At 42.9% G+C, this 22,649-nt stretch overlaps 1 protein-coding gene across 1 annotated transcript in view; it reads right to left on the bottom strand.

Annotated features, from left to right (window-relative positions):
- kynu (kynureninase) overlaps positions 1 to 22,649 on the bottom strand; it is a 221,569-nt gene that overhangs the window by 162,278 nt on the left and 36,642 nt on the right. Inside the window, exon 2 of the mRNA XM_055638665.1 lies at positions 8,283 to 8,461. Within this exon, the coding sequence (XP_055494640.1) occupies positions 8,283 to 8,451 (169 nt within the window). The 5' untranslated portion in view covers positions 8,452 to 8,461. The remainder of the gene's footprint in view (positions 1 to 8,282; positions 8,462 to 22,649) is intronic.

Genomic DNA, 22,649 nt, shown 5'->3' with positions numbered 1-22,649 from the left:
CGTGACAATAAACTATACGAAACTAAATTTTCTAGGTGGAGTTCCATGTAAATATCCAATGTACTATTAATTTAGCATATACAACAGAGGACAAACCTACTTCTCATGACAGGTAGGAGAAAATGCAATTTACCTTTTGGCTCACAGTTTCAGGCACTCTGACATAGTGGGAGTAGTGTGATTTCCACTACCCCCTTCAAATCTGCTGTAGTAAGAATAGGCAGTTTGCACCTGGCAGTGCAAATAAAAGGGGCCCACAAAAGAATTCCAGGCAACCTTTGTGGTTTGGAACACATCAATAAAGCAGAATCATATTTATGAAGGGCTGTCCCACTTGGGCGACCTAATCCGCGAGTTAATGAGAGCGTCTTTGACTTTCAAGCTCGAGGGCACTCGCCTGGAAAGCCTCGAGCTGGATCGACTGTCCACGTGGAAACCACGAGCTGGATCGACCGACCGCACACACAAACACATCGCAAAGGCGGGGGCCAGGGAAAGCGGGGGAGTGCTGTCTGAAATTCACACCCGCGATGAAGAAGGTACAATGACTGCACAGCATGGTAAGTCCTTTAGAGAGTGCAGAGTGTGGGGGGGGGGGGGGGGGGGGGGGGGGGAGGGAGAAGGGGAGAGAGGGAAGGAGAGGAGAGAAAAGGAGAGAAAAGGAGAGAAAAGGAGAAAAAGGAGAGAAAAAAGGAGAGAAGAGAGAAAAAGAGAGAAAATAAGAGAGATAGGGAGAGGAGAGAATGGGAGAGAAGGGGCGAGAAGGGGCGAGAATGGAGGGAAAAGGGGAGAGAAGGGGAGAGAAGGGGAGGGAAGTGGGGGGACAAGGGTGGGAGAAGGATTGGAGACAATTTAAAGAAGTTTAATAACGTTTAGCGGTCATTTTACCTAAGGGTAGATCTTCCTTGGTCCTGAAAACTGCAATGAGCCAATCAAAATGCCCGGTCAGCGAAGGAGATTGCCTACGGCTGCCCTCGACTGCCTATAACTACATAGCGGCCCCACTCCACTGCACTACGAGTTAAAAAGAACCATGCCGGACTAATTTTACTTGCGTAAAATTTTTCGCCAGGCTGCAGGTTTGAAGGTCGAAGACACTCTTCTAAACTCGCAGATTAGGTTGCTCAAGTGGGACAGTCCCTTAAGGGTGGCAAAACATTTCACAGGCGTGCAAGTCTGATAGAGCTAAAGCAGGAAATTTTCAATGAAAAGTGGCGAAAAGCTTAGTCAAAGGGAATGAGGCAACACGACTATGTCTCAGAATTAATTATCTTTTGGGAGCATTCAATATGTACATGACTGCAATGGAATGGATTTCAGAGATAAAGTACAAAGCTCCAACTTAACTATAAATTTTGTAGGGCTATAAGCCTATAGATTTTGTACTGTTACATTTAAGGGATGATTTTTTCCAAGCACTTGAGTAATATAACATAGAAACATAGAAACATAGAAATTAGGTGCAGGAGTAGCCATTCGGCCCTTCGAGCCTGCACCGCCATTCAATATGATCATGGCTGATCATCCAACTCAGTATCCCGTACCTGCCTTCTCTCCATACCCTCTGATCCCCTTGGCCACAAGGGCCACATCTAACTCCCTCTTAAATATAGCCAATGAACTGGCCTCAACTACCCTCTGTGGCAGAGAGTTCCATAGATTCACCACTCTCTGTGTGAAAAAAGTTCTCCTCATCTCGGTTTTAAAGGATTTCCCCCTTATCCTTAAGCTGTGACCCCTTGTCCTGGACTTCCCCAACATCGGGAACAATCTTCCTGTATCTTGCCTGTCCAACCCCTTAAAAATGTTGTAAGTTTCTATAAGATCCCCTCTCAATCTCCTAAATTCTAGAGAGTATAAACCAAGTCTATCCAGTCTTTCTTCATAAGACAGTCCTGACATCCCAGGAATCAGCTATTCATGTACCTGTCCAAATGTTTCTTAAACGTTGTAATAGTGACCGATTCAACTACCACCCTTTGTGTGAAAACGTTACCCCTCAGGTTCCTATTAAACCATTCCCCCTCACCTTAAACCTATGTCCTCTGGTCCTCGATTCCCCTACTCTGGGCGAGAGACTGTGCGTCTACCCGATCTATTCCTCGCATGATTTTGTATACCTCTATAAGATCACCCCTCATCCTTCTGCGATCCACGGAATAGAGACCCAGCCTCCTCAACCTCTCCCTGTAGCTCACGCCCTCGAGTTCCAGCAAACAAGTGCGCCCTTTCCAGCTTGACAACACAACAGGTCTTGATATCTGCATACATCATGCTGTTTCTTAATCTATTATCACCCATAGTTTCATTGTTGGAAGCTGTAGCAATGTTATGAACATTGAATGTAAAGATCACACGGCCCATTTGTGGGATTTGACAAACACATCATCCCTCCGCACACCTCCACCCCCAACTGCGAACGGCTCGATTGTAATCATGTATTGTCTTTCCGCTGACTGGTTAGCTCGCAACAAAAGCTTTTCACTGTACCTCGGTACACGTGACAATAAACTAAACTGAACTGAAAATCTCACAGATATTTCTTGGAAAACAGACATCAAATTGTGTTTTTCCCCCTATATTAATTATCTTTAATTTGCCAAGACTATTGAATCAATTAAATGCGGAGAGAGGTTCAGTAAGATAGAGGTTCAGTAAGTTAAGGCACAGATGATCATTGACTGCTGTAGGTGAGTGGATGTTGCAAAGCACATTTGCTCAGATAGAGGAAGAAAAAAATCCTCAGAGTATTGCAGTGAAGATAACAACATTAAGGAAGGGCAAGTCATGATGAATTCTGGGTATGAACTTTAGATTGGAACTTTAAGTGTAAAAATCAAGAAATGGATAATCCATTCGACAGTAACAAGGGTGTAATTGGTGAGAGTCAGAAAGTGGATGTGAAACAAAGTTGAATAAAGGTGGAGGATGGAGGATCTGTCAGAAAAGTTTTGGATTTGTTGGACTTTCTTTCTCTCTCGTTCTCTCTCCATCTCTTTACTACCACTTATTTTTTCACTCACCACCAACTGAACCAATTGTCTGTTGTCAGCTGAAAAAGGTACAACAAAGCAAATATATATATACTCTCACTTGAGAGCAACTTGTTGCTTAGAATTCACAAGAGGTACACAAAATATTCTCCTTAACTTTGTGAGGTGCTTTTTTTGTTAAATCTGCAGCTCAGGACACATTATCCCCTGAGTGCAAATTTAACTCATCCCTCAAGGGCGGCACAGTGACACAGCATAGAGTTGCTGCCTCACAGCGCTTGCAGCACCAGAGACCTGGGTTTGATCTCGTCTACGGGTTCTGTCTGTATGGAGTTTGTATGTTCTCCCTGTGACCGAGTGTGTTTTCTCCAAGATCTTCAGTTTCCTCCTGCAGTCCATAGATGTACAGGGTTGTAGGTTGATTGCCTGGGTATAAATGTAAAAATTGTCCCGAGTGTGTGTCAGATAATGTTAATATGCATGGATCGCTGGTCGGTGCAAACTCGGTAGGCCAAAAGGCCTGGTTCCACGCTGTATCTCTAAACTAAACTAAATTAATCCCACTTTCTCATCCACTCCGTACACACTAGAGGCAATTTACAGAGCTAATTAACAAACAAACCCACATGTCTTTGGGATGTGGGAGGATACCAGAGTACCAAAAGGAAATCTACATGGTCACAAGGGAGGATGTGCAAAGTCGACACAGACAACGTCTGAGGTCAGGATCGAACCTGGGTCTCAGGTGCTGCAAAGTAGTAGCTTTACTAGCGCACCACTGAGCTGTTCCTATTGTGTGACAGAATATTATATGATAGACTAAAATAATCTGGGGCCTTGATAATTTGCCTAATTTGCCTCATTCCTTAATTATTATGGGAGTGTAGTTCCAATCTTTTAATATTTCTGTGTATATTGAAAGAATGCATGTTCTTTTAGAATTTATTCAATTTTCTGTGTAGATTGAGTATCTTTCACTGGTGGGCCTAAAGGCATGCTTCTACGCTGTATCTAAAATATACTCAACAAAGCACCACTCCTCACATTTGAGTAATGATTAACCTTTTTTTCTCAGACACATGCAGCCCTTTCCTCCAAGTTGACCTTCCCAGTCTTTCCTAATTCTTTCTACTCAGATTTGCAAAAGCAAGCCAATGGTCGACTATCCAATTATAAGCCACTTCATATAATCCATGGCCAGAGGCCCACCGTAAATTGGAGGAGCTGCACCTCATATTTTGCTTGGGTAGTTTACACCCCAGCAGTATGAACATTGACTTCTCTGATTTCAGGTAGTTTCTGCTTTCTCCTGATTCCTGGGATGTCAGGACTTTCATATGAAGAAAGACTGGATAAACTCGGCTTGTACTCACTAGAATTTAGAAGATTGAGGGGGGATTTTATAGAAAGTCACAAAATTCTTAAGGGGTTGGACAGGCTAGATGCAGGAAGATTGTTCCCGATGTTGGGGAAGTCCAGAACAAGGGATCACAGTTTAAGGATAAAGGGGAAATCTTTTAGGATTGAGATGAGAAAAACATTTTTTACACAGACAGTGGTGAATCTCTGGAATTCTCTAGCACAGAATGGAGTTGAGACCAGTCCATTGGTTATATTTAAGAAGGAGTTAGATGTGGCCCTTGTGGCTAAAGGGATCAGGGGGTATGTAGAGAAAGCAGGTACAGGATACTGAGTTGGATGATCAGCCATGATCATATTGAATGGTGGTGCAGGCTCGAAGGCAGAATGGCCTACTCATGCACCTATTTTCTATGTTTCTATGTTTCTATGTCCCTTTTAAATCTTTTGCATTAATTTCATGTCCCTACTCTGAGAAAAATGCTGTCCTTCCAGCTTCTCTACACCCTACATGATTTTATAAACATCTATAAGACCATCTCTCAGTCTCATATATTCCAGAGAGCAAATTGCCAGCATATCCAATTTCTCCTCATCATCCAAGCTCTGAAGTCCCAGTGAATCTATTTTTCCCTTTCCATCTTAATTAAATATTTCCGATAGTTGGGTAACCAGACTGCACGCAGTACTTCAAAATTTGTCCTACCAACAATTTGTACAGTTGCAACATGAATTTACAACTCCTATATTGAGTGCCCTGACCAATGAATGCAAGCATGCCAAATACCTTCTTCACCATCCTGTCTAAAGGGGCTGTCCCACTGTGGTGACCTAATTGGCAAGTTTAGAAGAGTTAAGGAGAGTTTGAAAAAGTGGCATGTTGAAGACCTCCTTCGACTATGTAGAGGACCTCCTTCGACCTCCTTCGACTGTTGAAGACTAGCTTCGACTAGTTTCGTGAAAATTGGCCAGCGAATAGTGGAGAGTGAAAACGACCTCCTTCGATCTCCTTCGACCTCCCTTCGACTATGTTGAAGACTATCTACGACAACCTTCGACTACCTTCAATCACCTATGAATAACATGCCGACCTATTACGACCTATTTCGACTATACCTAGGAGTTAAAAAAAAGTATCAATTTTTTCCACGGCAACCTTTTTTTACTTGCGGGCATTTTTCATCATGTTGAAAAATACGTTGCGACCTAGCTGAGGCCTCGTGTACGCGGGGACTACTCTCGAGCATGAAGGAGAGTTAGAAAGACCTCCTTGGACCTCGTGTCGACCATGCTGAGAATATGAGTCGAGGGACAACTCTTCTAAACTCGCCAATTAGTTCGCCACAGTGGGACAGCCCCTTAACTGTGTTGCTATTTTCACGGAACTAAGTACCTGTGAGGTTTCTGTTCTACAAAATTCCTTTGGATCCTGACATTTATTGGCAAATTTCATCTGTTGTTCCTTTTCCCACTGACCCAGTTAATCTAGATCCTATTGTACCCTGAAGTGTGTATTCACAAAAGCCACTCTGATATTTTATTTTCCAATTCTACAGATTTAAAGTACTTTAAAATATTTTTCAAATAATTTTACGTAACTGCAATCTTACGTTCAATGTGCACATATACCACACAGAAATCACAAAACGGTGAGTCATTTAACCATGGCAAAAATTGTATTTCAAATCAGAAGCATTAGAATCTATGTCCCAAATTGGCATTCAAAAACATGAACACACTCAGTGCACTTAATCTCTCTAATGCTGATAAAATGAGTCACAACTAAATGTAACATTAAAATGATTCAGAAACGACCAACCTACACTTTTCACAACTTATTGTCAATAAAGCAAAGAAACTCATTAGGCGTAGAGGAAAATCACTGTTCAATATTTTGTAATTGCTATACAGCAATGACCTTGTGGCAGAATAACATAAATAGGAGACAGCCTGCAGTACGTAAGAATACACTTGTTTGTTCACAAAATACTTTGAAAGATGCTTCATTTCATGCTGCATTCAGAAGGAATTCTATTCACCTCCGAATTGTATTATAGGCAATCACGTTTGGTTACGTGATCAGTGAACCTACAGATGAATTCCCGTGATCTGCATCATTGCTCTACTTCTTGCCAACCCAAAGTGATGGAATTCTGCACTGTGTGAAATTGGAGACGAGGGGTGTGGTGATAAACCTCCTTCCATCAGCAATAATCAAGCCAGTCAATTCTGTGCATGTTCTCAAGGTCAGGCAATTTATTGTGGTCTAGGAGATGAGGCTTGGCCAAACATAATGTAAAACATTAGTCAATGTTTTTCAGACCGAGCAGCCATTTTTCAAACTCAACCGTTGAAAGATACTCAATCGACATTGAAAATTTAATATTTTCTAAGAAGCACATGCATTTATTCAAAATATGGTATACCAAAATATTGCAAGAATAAAAAAATCAGAATGAAGGAATGAGGAAAATTATCAAGGGCCCAGATTCATATTTTTCCCCTTATCAAAAAAACTATTCATTATTTGATAGCTTTGCCTTCCTTTCTTGTCCTCAGCCCTGTTTCCCAATGTAATAATGTTAAAACTTCAGTATTTACCTCAACTAGGAAATGTTCCAATTTGCACATTAAACTTTTCTGATCCAAGTGTATATCCTATTTTCCAGTTTCATTGGTTTATAATCTTAAACCACCACCACTTTGTACCTGCATTATTGATGATTATGATTATTTCATGATTATGAATTATTGATTGTTTGATTATTTGTCCCAACTCCGTGAAGGCATTGATAGCATAACACTTAGACTCATGAAGTATGTCCCAAGACATAAACAAAGCAAGCAATTCAAGGACATAAATATTAAAGAAATAACCACACATATCAAAAGAGTGCATCGAGAGAGATTTCAGACAAGATTCACAAGAATGTTTCCTGGACTGGAGAACTTGACAGAATGGATGTGATGGGTCTGTTTTCCTGGAGCAAAAGAGGCTGAATAGTGCCCTTATAAAGGTTTATGAAATCATGAAGGGCTAAGATAAGGTGGATTGTCATCAAAGATATGAGCCACTCTAGTATTCTTGATTATCACTGTGTTTTCCTCATAATAGGGGGATCAAAAACTAGAGGGCGGAGGTTTAAAGGTGAGGGGAAATATTTAAAGGGGACCTGAGAATAAGTTTTTCCCACACGGTAAGTGAAGGGTATATGGAACGAGCTGTTGAGAAGTGGTGGCAATGAGTACAATTATGTTTAAAAGACGTTTGCACATAAATGGATAGCAAAGGTGTAGAGGGATATGGGACAAATATAGATAAGTAGAACTAGCTCTGAAAGATACCTTGGATGATTTGGGCCAAAGTGTGGTATAATTCCATGACTTTACAGACGCCATGATTTGCATCTACATGTACTCACTGTCTCAGTACCTGATGTTCCATGATGCATTACCATACAGTATGTGCTAGGCACTGAAAATAAAACAATTTCATTCCTTTGCTTTGACATTTTAAAGCAGTTCTCATCAAAAAAATGTCGCTGAGTGATTACATTAAATTATATGCTTGACACAAGACCAGCCACTGATGGTTTATAAACATTGATTTCTGTGAAGATCATGGTAACAGGATAATTATACCTAAATTTATGATTTAAAATCAGTTCTATCAGTTTTCTTTTTAATCGAAAACTACCTCCAATGATTTTTGTTCATAAAATATATCTCCAAGATATATCTTGCTAAAACTGATTAAAACAACATCTCTCTTGCAGCCCATGAGGAGGGCGATACAAAGGGAATAGCACTAATCAAAGGCAATATGATATCAAGTGTGTGTGATTTGAAATCATTACCTAATGCAATAGCAATAACATAACTTGAGAGTCTAAATTTCTAAGCAAGTCATTAGAATAGTTGTAAACTTACTGGAAGGCAAGTCTTTCATTTTGGGGATATGAAATTGATCTCTAAAATGTTGCAGTTCATCTTCTTGATCCAAATGAATTGCAAGCTTCTCATCGGTAATACTGCACCCTAAAATGGAGGCAGTATGTTCCAATATCTGTTGCGGTGAACTGCGACCACATCCATCCATGGCCAACAAGCTGCAGTAAAAAAAAAGTGAAGTTAGTGATACAATGCAGGCAGTAATTTAAATTATCTTTGCGAACAAAAGTATATGCCTCTTTTGGTCAGCATAGAGAAGATGGGCTTACAGGCCTGTTTCCTTGCTTTATGACAATGAAAGGTACCCCAAACAATAACATTTGGATAATAGCAAAGGATATAGATAACTAATCGCTGTATTTAAAAAAAAAAAAAATAAATACTTTTAAAATGTTGATACATTAAATGAAAATCAAATTACTCTTATTATTATCAAAGTCTCGGGAGACGCAAGTCGGGAGCTCCAACGCCGCAGACAACCCCCAATGCAGGAGCTGAACACCTTGATGCAGAGGGCCCGAACCCCACCGGTTACGGGAGTTAATACCGTCCCATCAACGGAGGGCTCGAGGCCCCCGACCAAGGAAGAACAAAGGAAGAGACTTGAACTTTATTTCACCTTCCATCACAGTGAGGAATGTGTAGGAGTCACTGTGGTGGATGTTCATGTTAAATATGATTTTGAATCTGTTGCTTTTAATTGTATGACTGACCTGGCCAGTGAAATTCCTCGTATGTTGCAAAACATACTTGGCGAATAAAATCTGATTCGTAATCTGATTCTGATTCTGATTATTAAATATGGTTATACAGTTTAGAAACATGCGCTTCAGCCCAAAAAATTCCACGCCAAACAGCAATCATCCGTTCACTAGATCTATCCTACACACTTTACAGAAGTTATTTAACCTGCACATCATTGGAATATGGGAGGAAACCTGAGGACCCAGAGAAAACTTACATGGTCACAGGGAAAATGTACAAACTCCATACAGACAGCACCCATGGTCAGTATCGAACCCGGGTCTCTGGTGCTATAAGGCAGTAACTGCACTGCTGCACCACTCTTCCTCCCCAATTAGATTAGATTATGCTTGATTTTACCAGAAGTTCTGTGTGGAAGCCATTCATAAATGCAACAGTTTCTCAAATGCAATTTCTTACTGAATTCCTAATTAGAAGCCTATAATAGAGCATGAGATTACTGTGATTCCCCAGCACATACCCTGGAGAATCTGCTCTCAGAACCTACTACACCGAGAATGGGTATTATTGGAGATGAGAAAGAAATGCAGGAATGATAATTGTCCATTTAATTATTTAGGATTTTAAATATTTAAATGTTTTTTTAAGTAATTTAGATTTTTTATGTAATATTTTTAAAGATTTATTTTACTATCTTGTCATTCATTTTGTATTTAATTATTTTTCAACATCCAAAATGGGTAGAAAATACTTTAGCAGCTTTGAAAGCTCGGCCAACATTTTGCTGGCTTTCAGGGTTCCAAAGGATCTTGTTAGCTGTGTTTGTTCTGGCTGTTTAATATTGTTTCATTGCATTCAGCGCTTGGCTACCACTCTGCATTGCAGCCTGTACAGGTGGCAATCTATACCTCAGGAAAAATTCATGCCATTGTATTTAAGCAGGATGTGCTCTCTAATTGTTGTCACAATAATATTTTAAGTTGACATTCCTGGTACCCTACTATAAGGAAACAGACCTTTCCAAGGAACCGACCAAACATCAAGAAGCTGTTTACACTAACCTGTCACTAATCACAATTTATTCACACCACATTCCCATTTGCTCCCCCAGATTCTCCCATTCCCCTAAACGGTAGTGACAATTTAAGACACCCAATTAAAATACCAGTCTGCATGTCTTGGTAATGTTGGAGGAAACTGTTGCACCCAGAGCAATCACAGGAAGAATTTATAAACTACGCTGAAAAGGCAAGCGGTCAGGATTGAACGAAAATCACTTGAGCTATGAGGAACAAGCTCTAAGTTGCACCAGTGTACTATGAAAATGGCAATTAATGTTAAATTAACTCAATCAGTCAGAAAAAAATAACAGCCTGCCATCTCATCATTTTAATATTTTAGTGCGTTACAAATTATACTTGCCATTAACATGAGGATGTTTCCCAGCGCGTAGAAGCACATGATAAAATAGGCCAAGGTCAGCATGGTTTTGTGAAGGGGAGATCTTGCCTGATAAATCTATTGGAATTCTTTGAGGAAGTAAATGGCAGGATAGACAAAGGAGAGTTAGTGGATGTTGTTTACCTGGATTATCAGAAGGCCTTTGATAAGGTGCCGTACATGAGGCTGCTAAACAAGATGAGAGCCCTTGGTGTAGAAACATAGAAACATAGAAAATTGGTGCAGGAGTAGGCCATTCGGCCGTTCGAGCCTGCACCGCCATTCAATATGATCATCCAACTCAGTATCCTGTACCTGCCTTCTCTCCATACCCCCTGATCCCTTTAGCCACAAGTGCCACATCTAACCCTCTTAAATATAGCCAATGAACTGGCCTCAATTACCTTCTGTGGCAGAGAATTCCACACAGATTCACCACTCTCTGTGTGAAAAATGTTTTTCTCATCTCGGTCCTAAAATATTTCCCCCTTATCCTTAAACTGTGACCCCTTGTTCTGGACTTCCCCAACATCGGGAACAATCTTCCTGCATCTAGCCTTTCCAACCCATTAAGAATTTTTGTAAGTTTCTATAAGAAAGTTTCTCAATCTTCTAAATTATTAGAGGGAAGATATTAGAATGGATAGTTGGCTGAATAGCAGAAGGCAAAGAGTGGGAATAACGGGTCAGGTACCATCTCCAGAGAACATGGATAAATGACGTTTCGAGTTGGGACACTTTTTCAAATCATATTACGAATGGCATCCATCAATATAAACCAGAGCCAGTCTTCAAACTATTCCTGAATGTAACCTATAAGCCCATAAATGCATTTGTTTATTTGTAAGAGGATATCAGCCTAATAGATGGAAACTGACAGAATCTCAATTGCCTGGAAGTAATCTCCTAAATAATATGTCATCCAAAAGTACTATGAACGACCAAGTTTGAGGCATTAGAACTGGGTATTAGAGGTGTGACATTCTGAGCTGAGAACAGAGTTTGATTCATGGGAGGTGGTCTTGGAGCGAGGATGCTCCTCAGACTGTAGAGTATCCTGGCCAATACAACGCATCCCTCCATGACGCACTGGTCAACCTATGTTTTTACTGTTTCTTTGTGTGTTTTGTGTGGGGGGTGGTGTGGGGGGGTAAAGGGGAACCGTTTTGGTTGCCTCCTACACGGAGAGGCAACTTTTCCATGTCGCCTCCCCCGGGCCTAACATCGAGGATCGGCGCGGCCTTTCCCGGAGAAGTGCCCGGGGCTTCAGCGGCAGGCGCAGCGTGGACTCTCGTCGTGGAGCGGTCGAGCCCCCGCCAGGGATCGCCGGAGGGGAGCGCACCGTTCACTGGCCCACGGCAGCCTGAAGCCGGGGTCTGCAGCCTGGGATCCCTCATTGGGGACCCCGGCGGAGAAGATGTTCTGATGGCTGGCCTGTGGCCTACTTCTACCGTGGGCGTGCCGGGGACTTACCATTAGGAGCGGGGTCTCTCGCTGGGGACCCCTGGAGAGGAGCTCTGACCGCCAGCCCTGCGGTCTGTGGTGCTTCTGGCTGCGGCGCGGCGTGAAATTTAAATCTTCGACCGCCGGCCTGTGGCCTACATCAACCTGAAGCCGTGGTCTCCAGTGGGGAAACGCCGATTCTGGACTTACCTGGACTTTTACCTGTCTGCACATCTGGACGCCCGCAGCGGCGGCTGCGGAGGGTTGAAGTCTCGACCATGCGGAAAAATGGAGGAGGACTGGCCAATTTTGTGCCTTCCACCACAGTGATGAATACTGTGGTGGATGATTGTGTTAAAATGTTTTATGTTTTTGTGGGTTCTTTTTTTCATTGTACCGCTGCTGGCAAATTCATTTCACTTGCATTGTATGTGCAAGTGACGAATCAAACTGATATTGATGATTGATATTGAGTACCAAGATGCAGGGCAGAACGCCACAGGGAATCCCTTTTCCCTGTGGCTAACAAACTGTACAACTCCTCCCTCTTCTTTCATGGGGTAGACTAAGACTGACCCCCCCCCCCCCATGCCTCCCCAATCTTTACACACCCAATCCTTTACAATCATTACTTTAAATGCATGTTTCATGTATTTTTGTTTTTTTGTGTTTTTATGACTGTTGGCAGGTCAATTCCAACCCCCCCCCCCCCCCCCCCACGGAGATAAATAAAGTTCTATCGTATCGTATCGTATCGTTTCACAAACTATTTTTGCACCATTATAACACAGACAAGGTAAAAGGGTGTTGTTGATTCTAACCATGGAATGAGATCATGGATGGCTTCCGACTGACTATCATGTCATGTAGCACCTCAGACATGGTCATAATGATATCTTTTTTCTCTGATTCAATTCTTGAGAAAGATGCAGTATCCAGAAAATCATCCCTTAGAATGCACTGTTAGAGGGAGTACACTTTGGATGTTTTGGATATATTTTGTCTTCCAAAGGTTTTATAAGAACAAGAAGCTTTGAATATCGACTTGGCCTCATCAGTTAAATGTGTTCCCATTGGAAATATATAATTCAAAGGGTCCATTTGTCCAAAGCCAAAATATCAAAGTGAATTATGATTGTAACTGTTGACATTATATTTTACCACCTGCTGCTATCTTTATACCAAAAGACTATACAAATTCAATGTATTTTGTTGTCAAGGAGATTTTTCCACCAGAACACATATGCATGTTTACGTGTCAAATAAGGGGAACCTTTTACAACTTCAGCTCTGGAATCTGGGTGGTTCATTTAAAGGTACAGTAGAAATATTAGACAAAGCAATCACAAAATCTGTGTTTGCAGAGTATACTAAGATGCAAGTACAAATACAGGCAATTCATATTGCAATTTTCAATAATATTAAGCAACATTATCTGTGAATGCATCAAGAAATGAGTTGAATAGAATATATTTTGTGTATAGGCTTTCAGATAAGCACATGGATATCCAGGGAATTGAAGGATATCTATCATGTGCAGGGAGAGGAGATGTGTTTAATTTGGCATTGTGGGCTGAATGATCTGTTGATATGCTTTACCATTCTGTTGATATGCTCTATGTTCCATGTTAATTTTTGTACATTTTTTTTTACCTAAATCCCACGAAAGAACATTTTCTTCTATATCTCACATTTATGGGGAGTGATTTGTGAATTCTGTCAGGGCGAGCTTCTGAACTTGAATCACCATGAAACTGGGATCACCTGTATATCACCTGAACATGTCTTGAAACAAATTGATGGCAAAAGAGGCAGTAAATGCTTTGATATTTAAATATCAATAACAGAGCATTATCTGATCACCTCTTGACCTGCATCTTGTCAAACTCATTTTGCTTTCATTACACATCTCAATTTCATTTCTCTCCTGATACAGTATATTCTTGATTTTAATTGCTCTGTCATCAGTGGGAATGCTTTCAGCTTTCCAGTTCCTTATATAAATCTCCACATATCTCTATCTCATTTAAGATGGTTCTTGAAATCTACTCCTTTGACCAAGTCTTTGGTCATCTCTACATCCTATCCCCCCTGGTCCTGACCTATGTCTAAGATACCTAACATGCCCTTCATCTCTTTAATTACTTCCGCTTTCTGAGCCCCCACTCACTCATCTTTACTATAGACGTTCAGTCACTCAACACCTTCATCCTCCACCAGGAAGGCCTTAAAGCTCTCCGTTTCTTCCTCAACCGCAAAACCATCCAATTTGCCTCTACTAACACTCAACTCCGCCGAGCGGAGCTGGTCCTCACCATTAATAAATTCTCCTTCGACTCTTCCCACTTCCGGCAAGTCCAAGGCGTAGCTATGGGCAAATGCATGGGCCCCAGCTATGCCTGCCTCTTTGTAGGGTACGTTAAACAATCACTGTTCCAGGCGTACACTGGCCCAATCCCCAAACTCTATCTCCATTACTTTGATGACTGCATCAGTGCTACCTCCTGCACCCATGCAGAACTCATGGACTTAATCAACTTCACCACCAATTTCCATCATGCACTCAAATTTACTTGGACCATCTCTGACACCTCCCTCCGCTTCTTGATCTCAGTCTCCATCACAGGAAATAGGCTATCGACTGATGTCTATAACAAACCCAACGGCTTCCACAACTATCTCAACTACACTTCTTCCCTCCCTGCTTCCTGCAAAGAATCTATCCCCTACTCCCAATTCCTCCGTATACTCCGCATTTGCACCCATGATGAGGTGTTCCATACCAGGACATTAGAGATGTCTTCATTCTTTAGGGAATAGGGGTTCCCCTCTCCATCATAGATGAGCCCCTCACTCGTTTCTCTGTACCCCGCAGCTCCACTCTTACTGCTCCCCCTCCCCCGAGTCACAACAGAAAAGAGTCCCCCTGGTCCTTACCTTTCACCCCATCAGCCGTCACATACAACACATAATCCTTCTAAATCTCTGCCACCTCCAACAGGATCCCACCACTAGCCACATTTTCCCATCTCCACCCCTTGCCACCTTCTGCAGAGACCGTTCCCTCCGCAACTCCCTGGTTAACTCATCCCTTCACACCCAAATCACCCCCTCCCCAGGTACCTCTCCATGCAACCTGTCCCCAAACCTCCTCCCTCGACTATGTCCAGGGACCCCGACTCTATACAGGGACCGCAACAGTCCTTTCAGGTTAGGCAGAGGTTCACTTGCACCTCCTCCAACCTCATCTACTGTTCAAGATGTGAACACTTATACATCGGTGAGACCAAACATAGATTGGGCGATCATTTCGCTGAACACCTTTGCTCAGTCCGTCTGAACCTACCTGATCTCCAGGTTGCTAAACAGTTTAATTCTCCTTCCCATTCCCACTCCCACACAGACCTTCATTGTCAAAGAGGCTAAATGCAAATTGAAGGAACAGCATCTCATATTTTGCCTGGGCAGCTTACAGCCAAGTGGTATGGATATTGATTTCTCTAACTTCAGGTAGCCCAGCATTCCCTCTCTCTATCCCTCTCCCACCTGTCACACTGGTTTCTCATTTTCATCTAACAAACAGCTAACAAAGGCCCATTTCCTTTATCATCATTACTTTTTTGCATATCTTTCATTCATTGTTCTTTATCACTCTACATCATCACCTATATCTCTTGTTTCCCTTATCCCTAACCAGTTTGAAGAAGGGTCTTGACCCGAAAGGTCGCCCATTTCTTCTCTCCAGAGATACTGCCTGGCCTGCTGAGTTACTCCAGCTTTTTTTGTCTATCTCCTGATACCTTGTTCTGGGACTGATTGTCACATCTTATAAAAAGTTTTGTTTGGTACTACTGTTTAGTGCCTTGGGACATTTCATTGTGTTGAGCTGCTTTCTAATTGCCTGTTTTGCTGCTAGAATTTTTGTTGATGCAATCCCTGATGCCTGATCCCATTTCAGAGCTGCTGTTCCTGTTGCTGTTTCTAGCCCTCTGTAGGAAAATGTCATTTCTAAAGAATGGGTGAATGTTTGAAGTGGAAAATAGTGACGAGCAATGACAAACACAGTTTTAAGCTTGCAATACAAATTTTATATGACCTAGTTTGTACAAAGTCGTAATAAGAAACATACTGATGGAAACAAGCCATTCTGATCAACGTGTAAACTGATCAGTGGAGAGCAAATATTTCATTGCCATTTCCACTATTTCGTCCACATCTTTTTGTGTTCATCCAGCTACCATGTCCTGCCTATTTGAGTCTCTGTTCCAATACTACATCTACATAATAAAGACATCAACTTTGTATATGAAAAAAAATGTTCCCATCAAATCTCCTTTAATCCTCCGTCACAACTTAAGCCTTTGCCCTCCTGTTTTTTATACACCCCTGCGATGTGAAATAAATGTGACTTTCAACGGTATACATTAATGACTTAAATGAAGGGTAAATAACATTAGCAAATTTGCAGATGACTCAAAGCTGGGTGGTAGTGTGAACTGTGAGGAGGATGCTATGAGGATGCAGGGTGACTTAGACAGGTTGGGTGAGTGGGCAGATGCAGTTTAATGTGGATGAATGTGAGATTATTGGTGGCAAGAACAGGAAGGTAGATTATTATCTGAATGGTGTTAAATTAGGAAAATGGGAAGCACAACGAGATCTGGATGTTCTTGTACATCAGTCACTGAAAGTAAGCATGGCGATACAGCAGGCAGTGAAGAAAGCTAATGGCATGTTGACCTTCATAACAAGAGGAGTTGAGTATGGGAGCAAGGAGGTCCTTCTGCAGTTGTACAGGGCCCCAGTGAGACCACTCCTGTGCAGTTTTGGTTTCCAAATTTGAGGAAGGACATTCTTGCTATTGAGGGAGTGCAGCGTAGGTTCACAAGGGTAAATCCCGGGATGGGGGGGGACTGTCATATGTTCAAAGAATGGAGCGACTGGGCGTGTATACACTGGAATTTTGGTGGTAGCGCTGCAAGCCAACTGCACTGCCAGCAGCAAGTTAGTTTTTTCAACTTTTTCAATGTTTTTAGTGTGTTTAAATGTATGTTTTTGATGTGTCTTTGTGTGTATTGTGTGGGGGCAGGTGTGGGGGGGGTAAGGGTCACCTCCTCCACAGAGAGGCAACTTTTTCCATGTCGCCTCCCCCGTGGCCGAACATCGAGGATCGGTGCGGCCTTTCCCGGAGACGCGCCCGGGGCTTCAACTGCGGGCACAGCGTGGTCTCTCGTCACGGAGCGGGCGAGCCCTCGCCAGGGGTCGCTGGAGGGGAGCGCTCCATTCACTGGCCCATGGCAGCCTGAAGCCGGGTCTGCAGAGCTCCAGCCAGTTACTCAGCCTTGATTCAGTTGATCAGATCAGAGGTCGAACAGTGGCATAGCGGTAGCTGCTGCCTCACAGCGCCAGAGACCTGTGTTTGAACCTGACTACAGGTGCTGTCTGTGTGGAGTTTGTACTTTCTCCCTGCGACAGTGTACGTTTTCTCTGGGTGTACCAGTTTCCTCCCACATTCCAAGAATGTGCAGTTTTGTAGGTTAATTGATCTCTGGAACTTGCCCCTTGTGTGTAAGATGAAAAGGTGGGATAACATAGAACAAGTGTACAGGTGATTGATGCCCAGCATGGACTTGATGGGCCAAAGACCCTGTTTCCCCGTTGTTTATTTAAACTCGAAACTAAGGTTGTGTTCGATAAAATCAATTTATTGTCAGATACACCAGGTTGCAATGAAATTCCTTGGTCATATGAAACTCACACTCTAAACAGTATAATAAATTAATAATAAATACAATAATAAACACAATGCTGAGTGTAAAACGGCAGAATGATGAGAGAATGTAGTACAATTCTCACAGTGAAAATAAAAATCCATTAACATATGATAATGGATAAACAAATGTAGTAGAGTTAAGAGTAATAGTACGTGACAGCATGTCCCGGAAGGGGGTGAGAATGAGATGGCTGGTTCAGGTGTTTTCACGCAAAGGGTAAAGGGTGGTGGGTGTATGGAGCTAGCTGCCAGAGGAGGACGTTGAGGCAGGGATTATCCGAACTATTAAGAAACAGCTAGCCAGGTACATGGATAGGACAGGTTTGGATGGATATGGACCAAATGCTGGCAGGTGGGACTAGTGTAGCTGGGAGATGTTGGCCGGTGTGGGCAAGTTGGGCCGAAAGACCTGTTTCCACACTGTGTCACTCTATGATGCCATGACTTTTGGTGCAGTGGCCCAGGTATTACTCAGTTTTGTATGTTGTAAAAATATCAAATTGCAAACAAAGCTGCATGATCCCGCATGATATTGATGGATCATGTCTCATCCAATCATGAATAATTGTGGATATTTAAGCAACAAAGAGGAGCAGAAGGCTCCATGAGAATCCCAATTCTAAACAATGATGAAACCTAACATATAGATATCAAGGACAAAGACCCTGCATTGGCAACCATCTTCATTGAGAACCACCACGCTGATAATCCCTCACAGTTACCTCTTGAAGTCCCCACCATCAATTAACCTACCCTACAGTAATTCAACTCACTGCACATGATGCCAAGAAAATCTATGGCCCCCACCACCTACCTAGATACAGTTTTCAAGACTTAAGTTTCAGAACTGAACAATGTGTAGGGCATTTTGTGATCTTGTTGAATGATCTTCTAATCTGAGTAAACCAATTGGCCCTCTCTTCCTGTTTCTAAAGATGTGATTGGGAATCAGTGTGAAGCCATTCCATTAGCAGTGCCATACCAAGGATAAGTATGGTTGTTAGGAGCCATTTATCGATGGTGCTGTTGATGGCTGCCTCTGTTGAAGCTACAATCTGTTTGTCTTTTTATCTTTTTTATTTTTAGTATGTTTAAAGTATGTTTTTTTTAGTATTTTATGTGGGGGAGGGATGTATGGTAAGGGGGAAACCGTCCTTTAATCACTTCCTGGCGAGGATGCGACTATTATATGTTCTGTGTATGGTGTGGAGCATGATATTAAATATAATGCTTGTAAGAGTGCTGTAATGATCTGTAGAACCAAAGAGGATAAATGTCTAAAATTTCTTGATTTTAAATTGTCTGACAATGATCTTAGTGTCTGTAATAAGGTAAAATATCTAAGGCATTTTATTACAGAACAAATGACAGATAATGAGGATATTTATAGGCAACGACGCATTCTGTATGTACAGGCAAATATTCTCTTGCATAAGTTTGGAGCGTGTGCAGATGTGGTGAAGATGTCGCTATTTAGAGCATATTGCACACCACTATATACTGCGCACCTGTGGTCGAACTATGGAAAGACAAGTTTGCAGAGACTAAAGGGCCTGTCCCACGAGCATGCGACTGCATGCGGCAAGCGTGACCTAACGCGGTCGCTTGAACCGTACGGCCTTGCGGGGCCGGCCCCACTTCGATTGCCGGAGCCGTATGGAGTTGTGTGGAGCTGGTCCCGACATTGCACGAGGCTCCAAAAAACTGACACTGTTCAAAAATTCCGCATGGCAACGGCCTGCCGGCCCGCAGATGCATTGAGGCCGTACGCACAGCCTCAACAGGCATACGCACTGTCTCGACGCCGTACACACCATCTCAGCGCCGTACACAGCGTCGTGATTGCGTACGCTTAGCGCGAACTTCCCGTGGACTTTGCTCGAACTTCACGTCAACTCGTACGGGATCACTCGACCTCCGCGCGGCCCCCACTTCCGGTTTGGTCGCGCTCGCTGCATGCACTCGCATGCTCGTGGGACAGACCCTTAAAGGTGTCATATAATGATGCCATGAGAACACTGCTAAGGAAACCTAGATGGTGTAGTGCTAGTAACATGTTTGTGGCTGCAGGAGTCAGTACTTTAGAAGCTATCCTAAGAAATCATATGTATAAATTAATTTGCAGAGTAAATTACTCTAAAAATGTAATTATTGTGGCCTTGTCAAACACACGTTTAGCACTACACGCTACGAATCCCAGTTGTGGAGACACTGGTATCGTTGTCTCGTTGTAGGACATTGATCATTCTTTTATTCTGGATATTAATTCATGTATTGTGTTTTTTTTTTAATATATAATTTAATGGTCAAAGGTCAAAGGTATTTTATTGGTCACATTCACATACACCCAGGTGTAGTGAAGTGAAATGCTTTTTGCCATTTTGCAGCACACAAAAAAAGAATACAGACATAACACCAATGAGAGTCTTAAACACATAGACCATCCCCCCACAATGGCTCCCACCATGAGGGAAGGCACAAAGTCCAGTCCCCAACCCCAGTTCACCCATAGTCGGGCCTATTGAGGCCTCCACAGTTGCCTCTATGGAGGCCCGATGCTCCTGGCCGTTCTCGCCGGGTGATGTTGCTCCGGCGTCGGGAGAGTCCTCCCAGCGGCCTGGGACACCTGGAATGGCCGCTTCCGCACTGGAGGCCGCGGCTTCCGAAGCCAACAAGGCTGCGCCGGTTGGAGCTCCACAACTGGCGATCTCATCTAGAGATCCCAGGCTCCCGATGTTAAGTTCAGTGCCGCCGCCCGCAGCTGGTCGCTCCACAGTCCCGCAGCTCCGCGATGTTTTACCCGGCAGTCTCAGCTCATCGGAACTCCAGCGTGGCGACCCAGGCAAGGCATCGCCCGCTCTGCATTTATGATGCTTTTATAAGTGATATACTAAGATTTTATATGGACTTCATGATATTTTTTAATATGCAATGCATTTTTAAGTAATGTTGCCCTTGGCTGGACCTTGAGTCTGAAATAATGTTTATTATTATTATTATTATTATTATTATTATTATTATTATTATTATTATTATTATTATTATTATTATTATTATCATTCGAGTCGAGCCCTTACCCCCCTCTTTGTGGCCTACTTACTGGATTGGCACAGCTTTCCTGCCAGGACCGGACCAGAGCTTCAGCAATGGTGGCACAGAGCTGGATACATCCCGGAGTGGGTGATATCTCACCTGGGATCGCCGTTTGGCGCTCCAGAGTGTTGGGCCTGCTGCATCAACATCGCGGAGCTGTGGTTTTCGGAGCTCCCAGCGCGGGCGGTGCTGACCAACATCGCGGAGTCCTGGGACCCTTTGCTGGGGGCCACCAGCATTGAATCTCCGCCACCTCGGCCTGTGCACTTTGGGAGCAGGCTTTGGACTCCGGTGGGAGGTAGCCGATTCAGAGGTCCAGGCAGCTGAGGATGTTCTTCCGTTCGTCGTCGGGGTTCTATCGTTCCTGGCGAGAGGGCCTGAACATCGGGACGCCCATACCGGCGACTGCAGAGGCCTCTGGAGGCCACGACCACGGGTGAACATCGAGGAACATCAGCGAGGAGGTTGACTGGACTTTGGTTCCTTCCTCACAGTGGGGAACTTTGGTGCTGCTGTGGGGATGTTTGTGTTGTGGACTGTTGTGTTCCGTGTTTTAGTTTTTGTTTGTTTTTTTATTCGTATGACTGTATGGGAAATAGCATTTTGTTGTCTCTTACTTGAAGACAATAATAATAATAATAATAACTTTATTTATAGAGCACCTTAAAAACAACCACTGTTGTAACAAAGTGGCGTACATGACTAATCATGGACAAAAAATTATTACACGACAATAAAAACATTAAAAGAGAGTAAAAACAATTTGAAAAACCCAAAGAAAACAAAACATTAAAAGCACCAAAACAGGAGCAAAGTCTCATGCAGGGTCAAAAGCCAAGGAATAGAAATGGATTTTAAGATTGCTTTTGAAGATGGACAGTGAGGGGGCCTGTCTGATGTGCAACGGCAGAGTGTTCCATAACGCCGGAGCAGCAACAGAAAAGGCTCTATCCCCTCTGAGCTTCCGCTTAGACCTCGGTACCTCCAGGAGCAGCTGATCAGCTGACCTGAGGCACCGGGCAGGAGCGTAGGGATGAAGCAGCTCAGAGAGGTCAGGCGGGGCAAGGCCATTTAAAGATTTAAAAACAAATAAAAGAGTATTAAAATTAACTCGAAAGTACACCGTGAGCCAGTGGAGGGAGGCCAGAATTGGCGTTATGTGCTCCCTCTTTCGAGTTCCAGTTAAAAGGCGAGCAGCAGCATTTTGAACCAACTGGAGACGAGCCAGGGAAGATCGAGCAACTCCAAAATAGAGTGCGTTACAGTAATCCAGCCTAGACGTGATAAAGGCATGGATTACTGTTTCAAAATGCTGCCGCTCAAGAATGGGCTTCACCTTTGCCAGCTGCCTTAAATTAAAGAAGCTGGACTTTACTACCGTGCCTATTTGATGATCCAATTTAAAATCACTGTCCATCTTAAAACCCAGGTTCAAAACTGTTGGCTTCACATACCGTGCCAGGGGACCCGAGTCAACAGGGGGAGGTTCACGGCAGCCATTGGGACCAAACAATATCACCTCTGTCTTCTTTTCATTAAATTCTAGAAAGTTTAGGGCCATCCAGGATTTAATGTCATCAAGACATAACAGAAGTGATTTGATGGAGAATGCATCTTCCTTCCTCAGCGACAATGACAATAAATGGAATCAAAATCAAATCAAAAATCAAAATCTGAGCCCTGCTACAGGGCAGTATCTGAGATCCAACCATTATCAGCTGTTACAGGAGGTTTAGAAAGCAAGATAGTTGGACAAATGTTAGAGATGCAAATACAGAAGATGTGAAACAAAATAATTGAAGAGTTGCGAATCGTGAAGTCAGAGGCAGGAATGTAGGTAGCGACCGAGAAATAGGTGCAAGTCCAGATAGGTCACAGAGCAGGGGAAGGGG

This window comes from Leucoraja erinacea, chromosome 7 (assembly GCF_028641065.1).
Source record: "Leucoraja erinacea ecotype New England chromosome 7, Leri_hhj_1, whole genome shotgun sequence".
In the NCBI taxonomy this organism is placed as follows: Eukaryota; Metazoa; Chordata; class Chondrichthyes; order Rajiformes; family Rajidae; genus Leucoraja; species Leucoraja erinaceus.
Note: the sequence above shows the minus strand (reverse complement) of the source record. Positions and strands in the feature narration are given on the sequence as shown.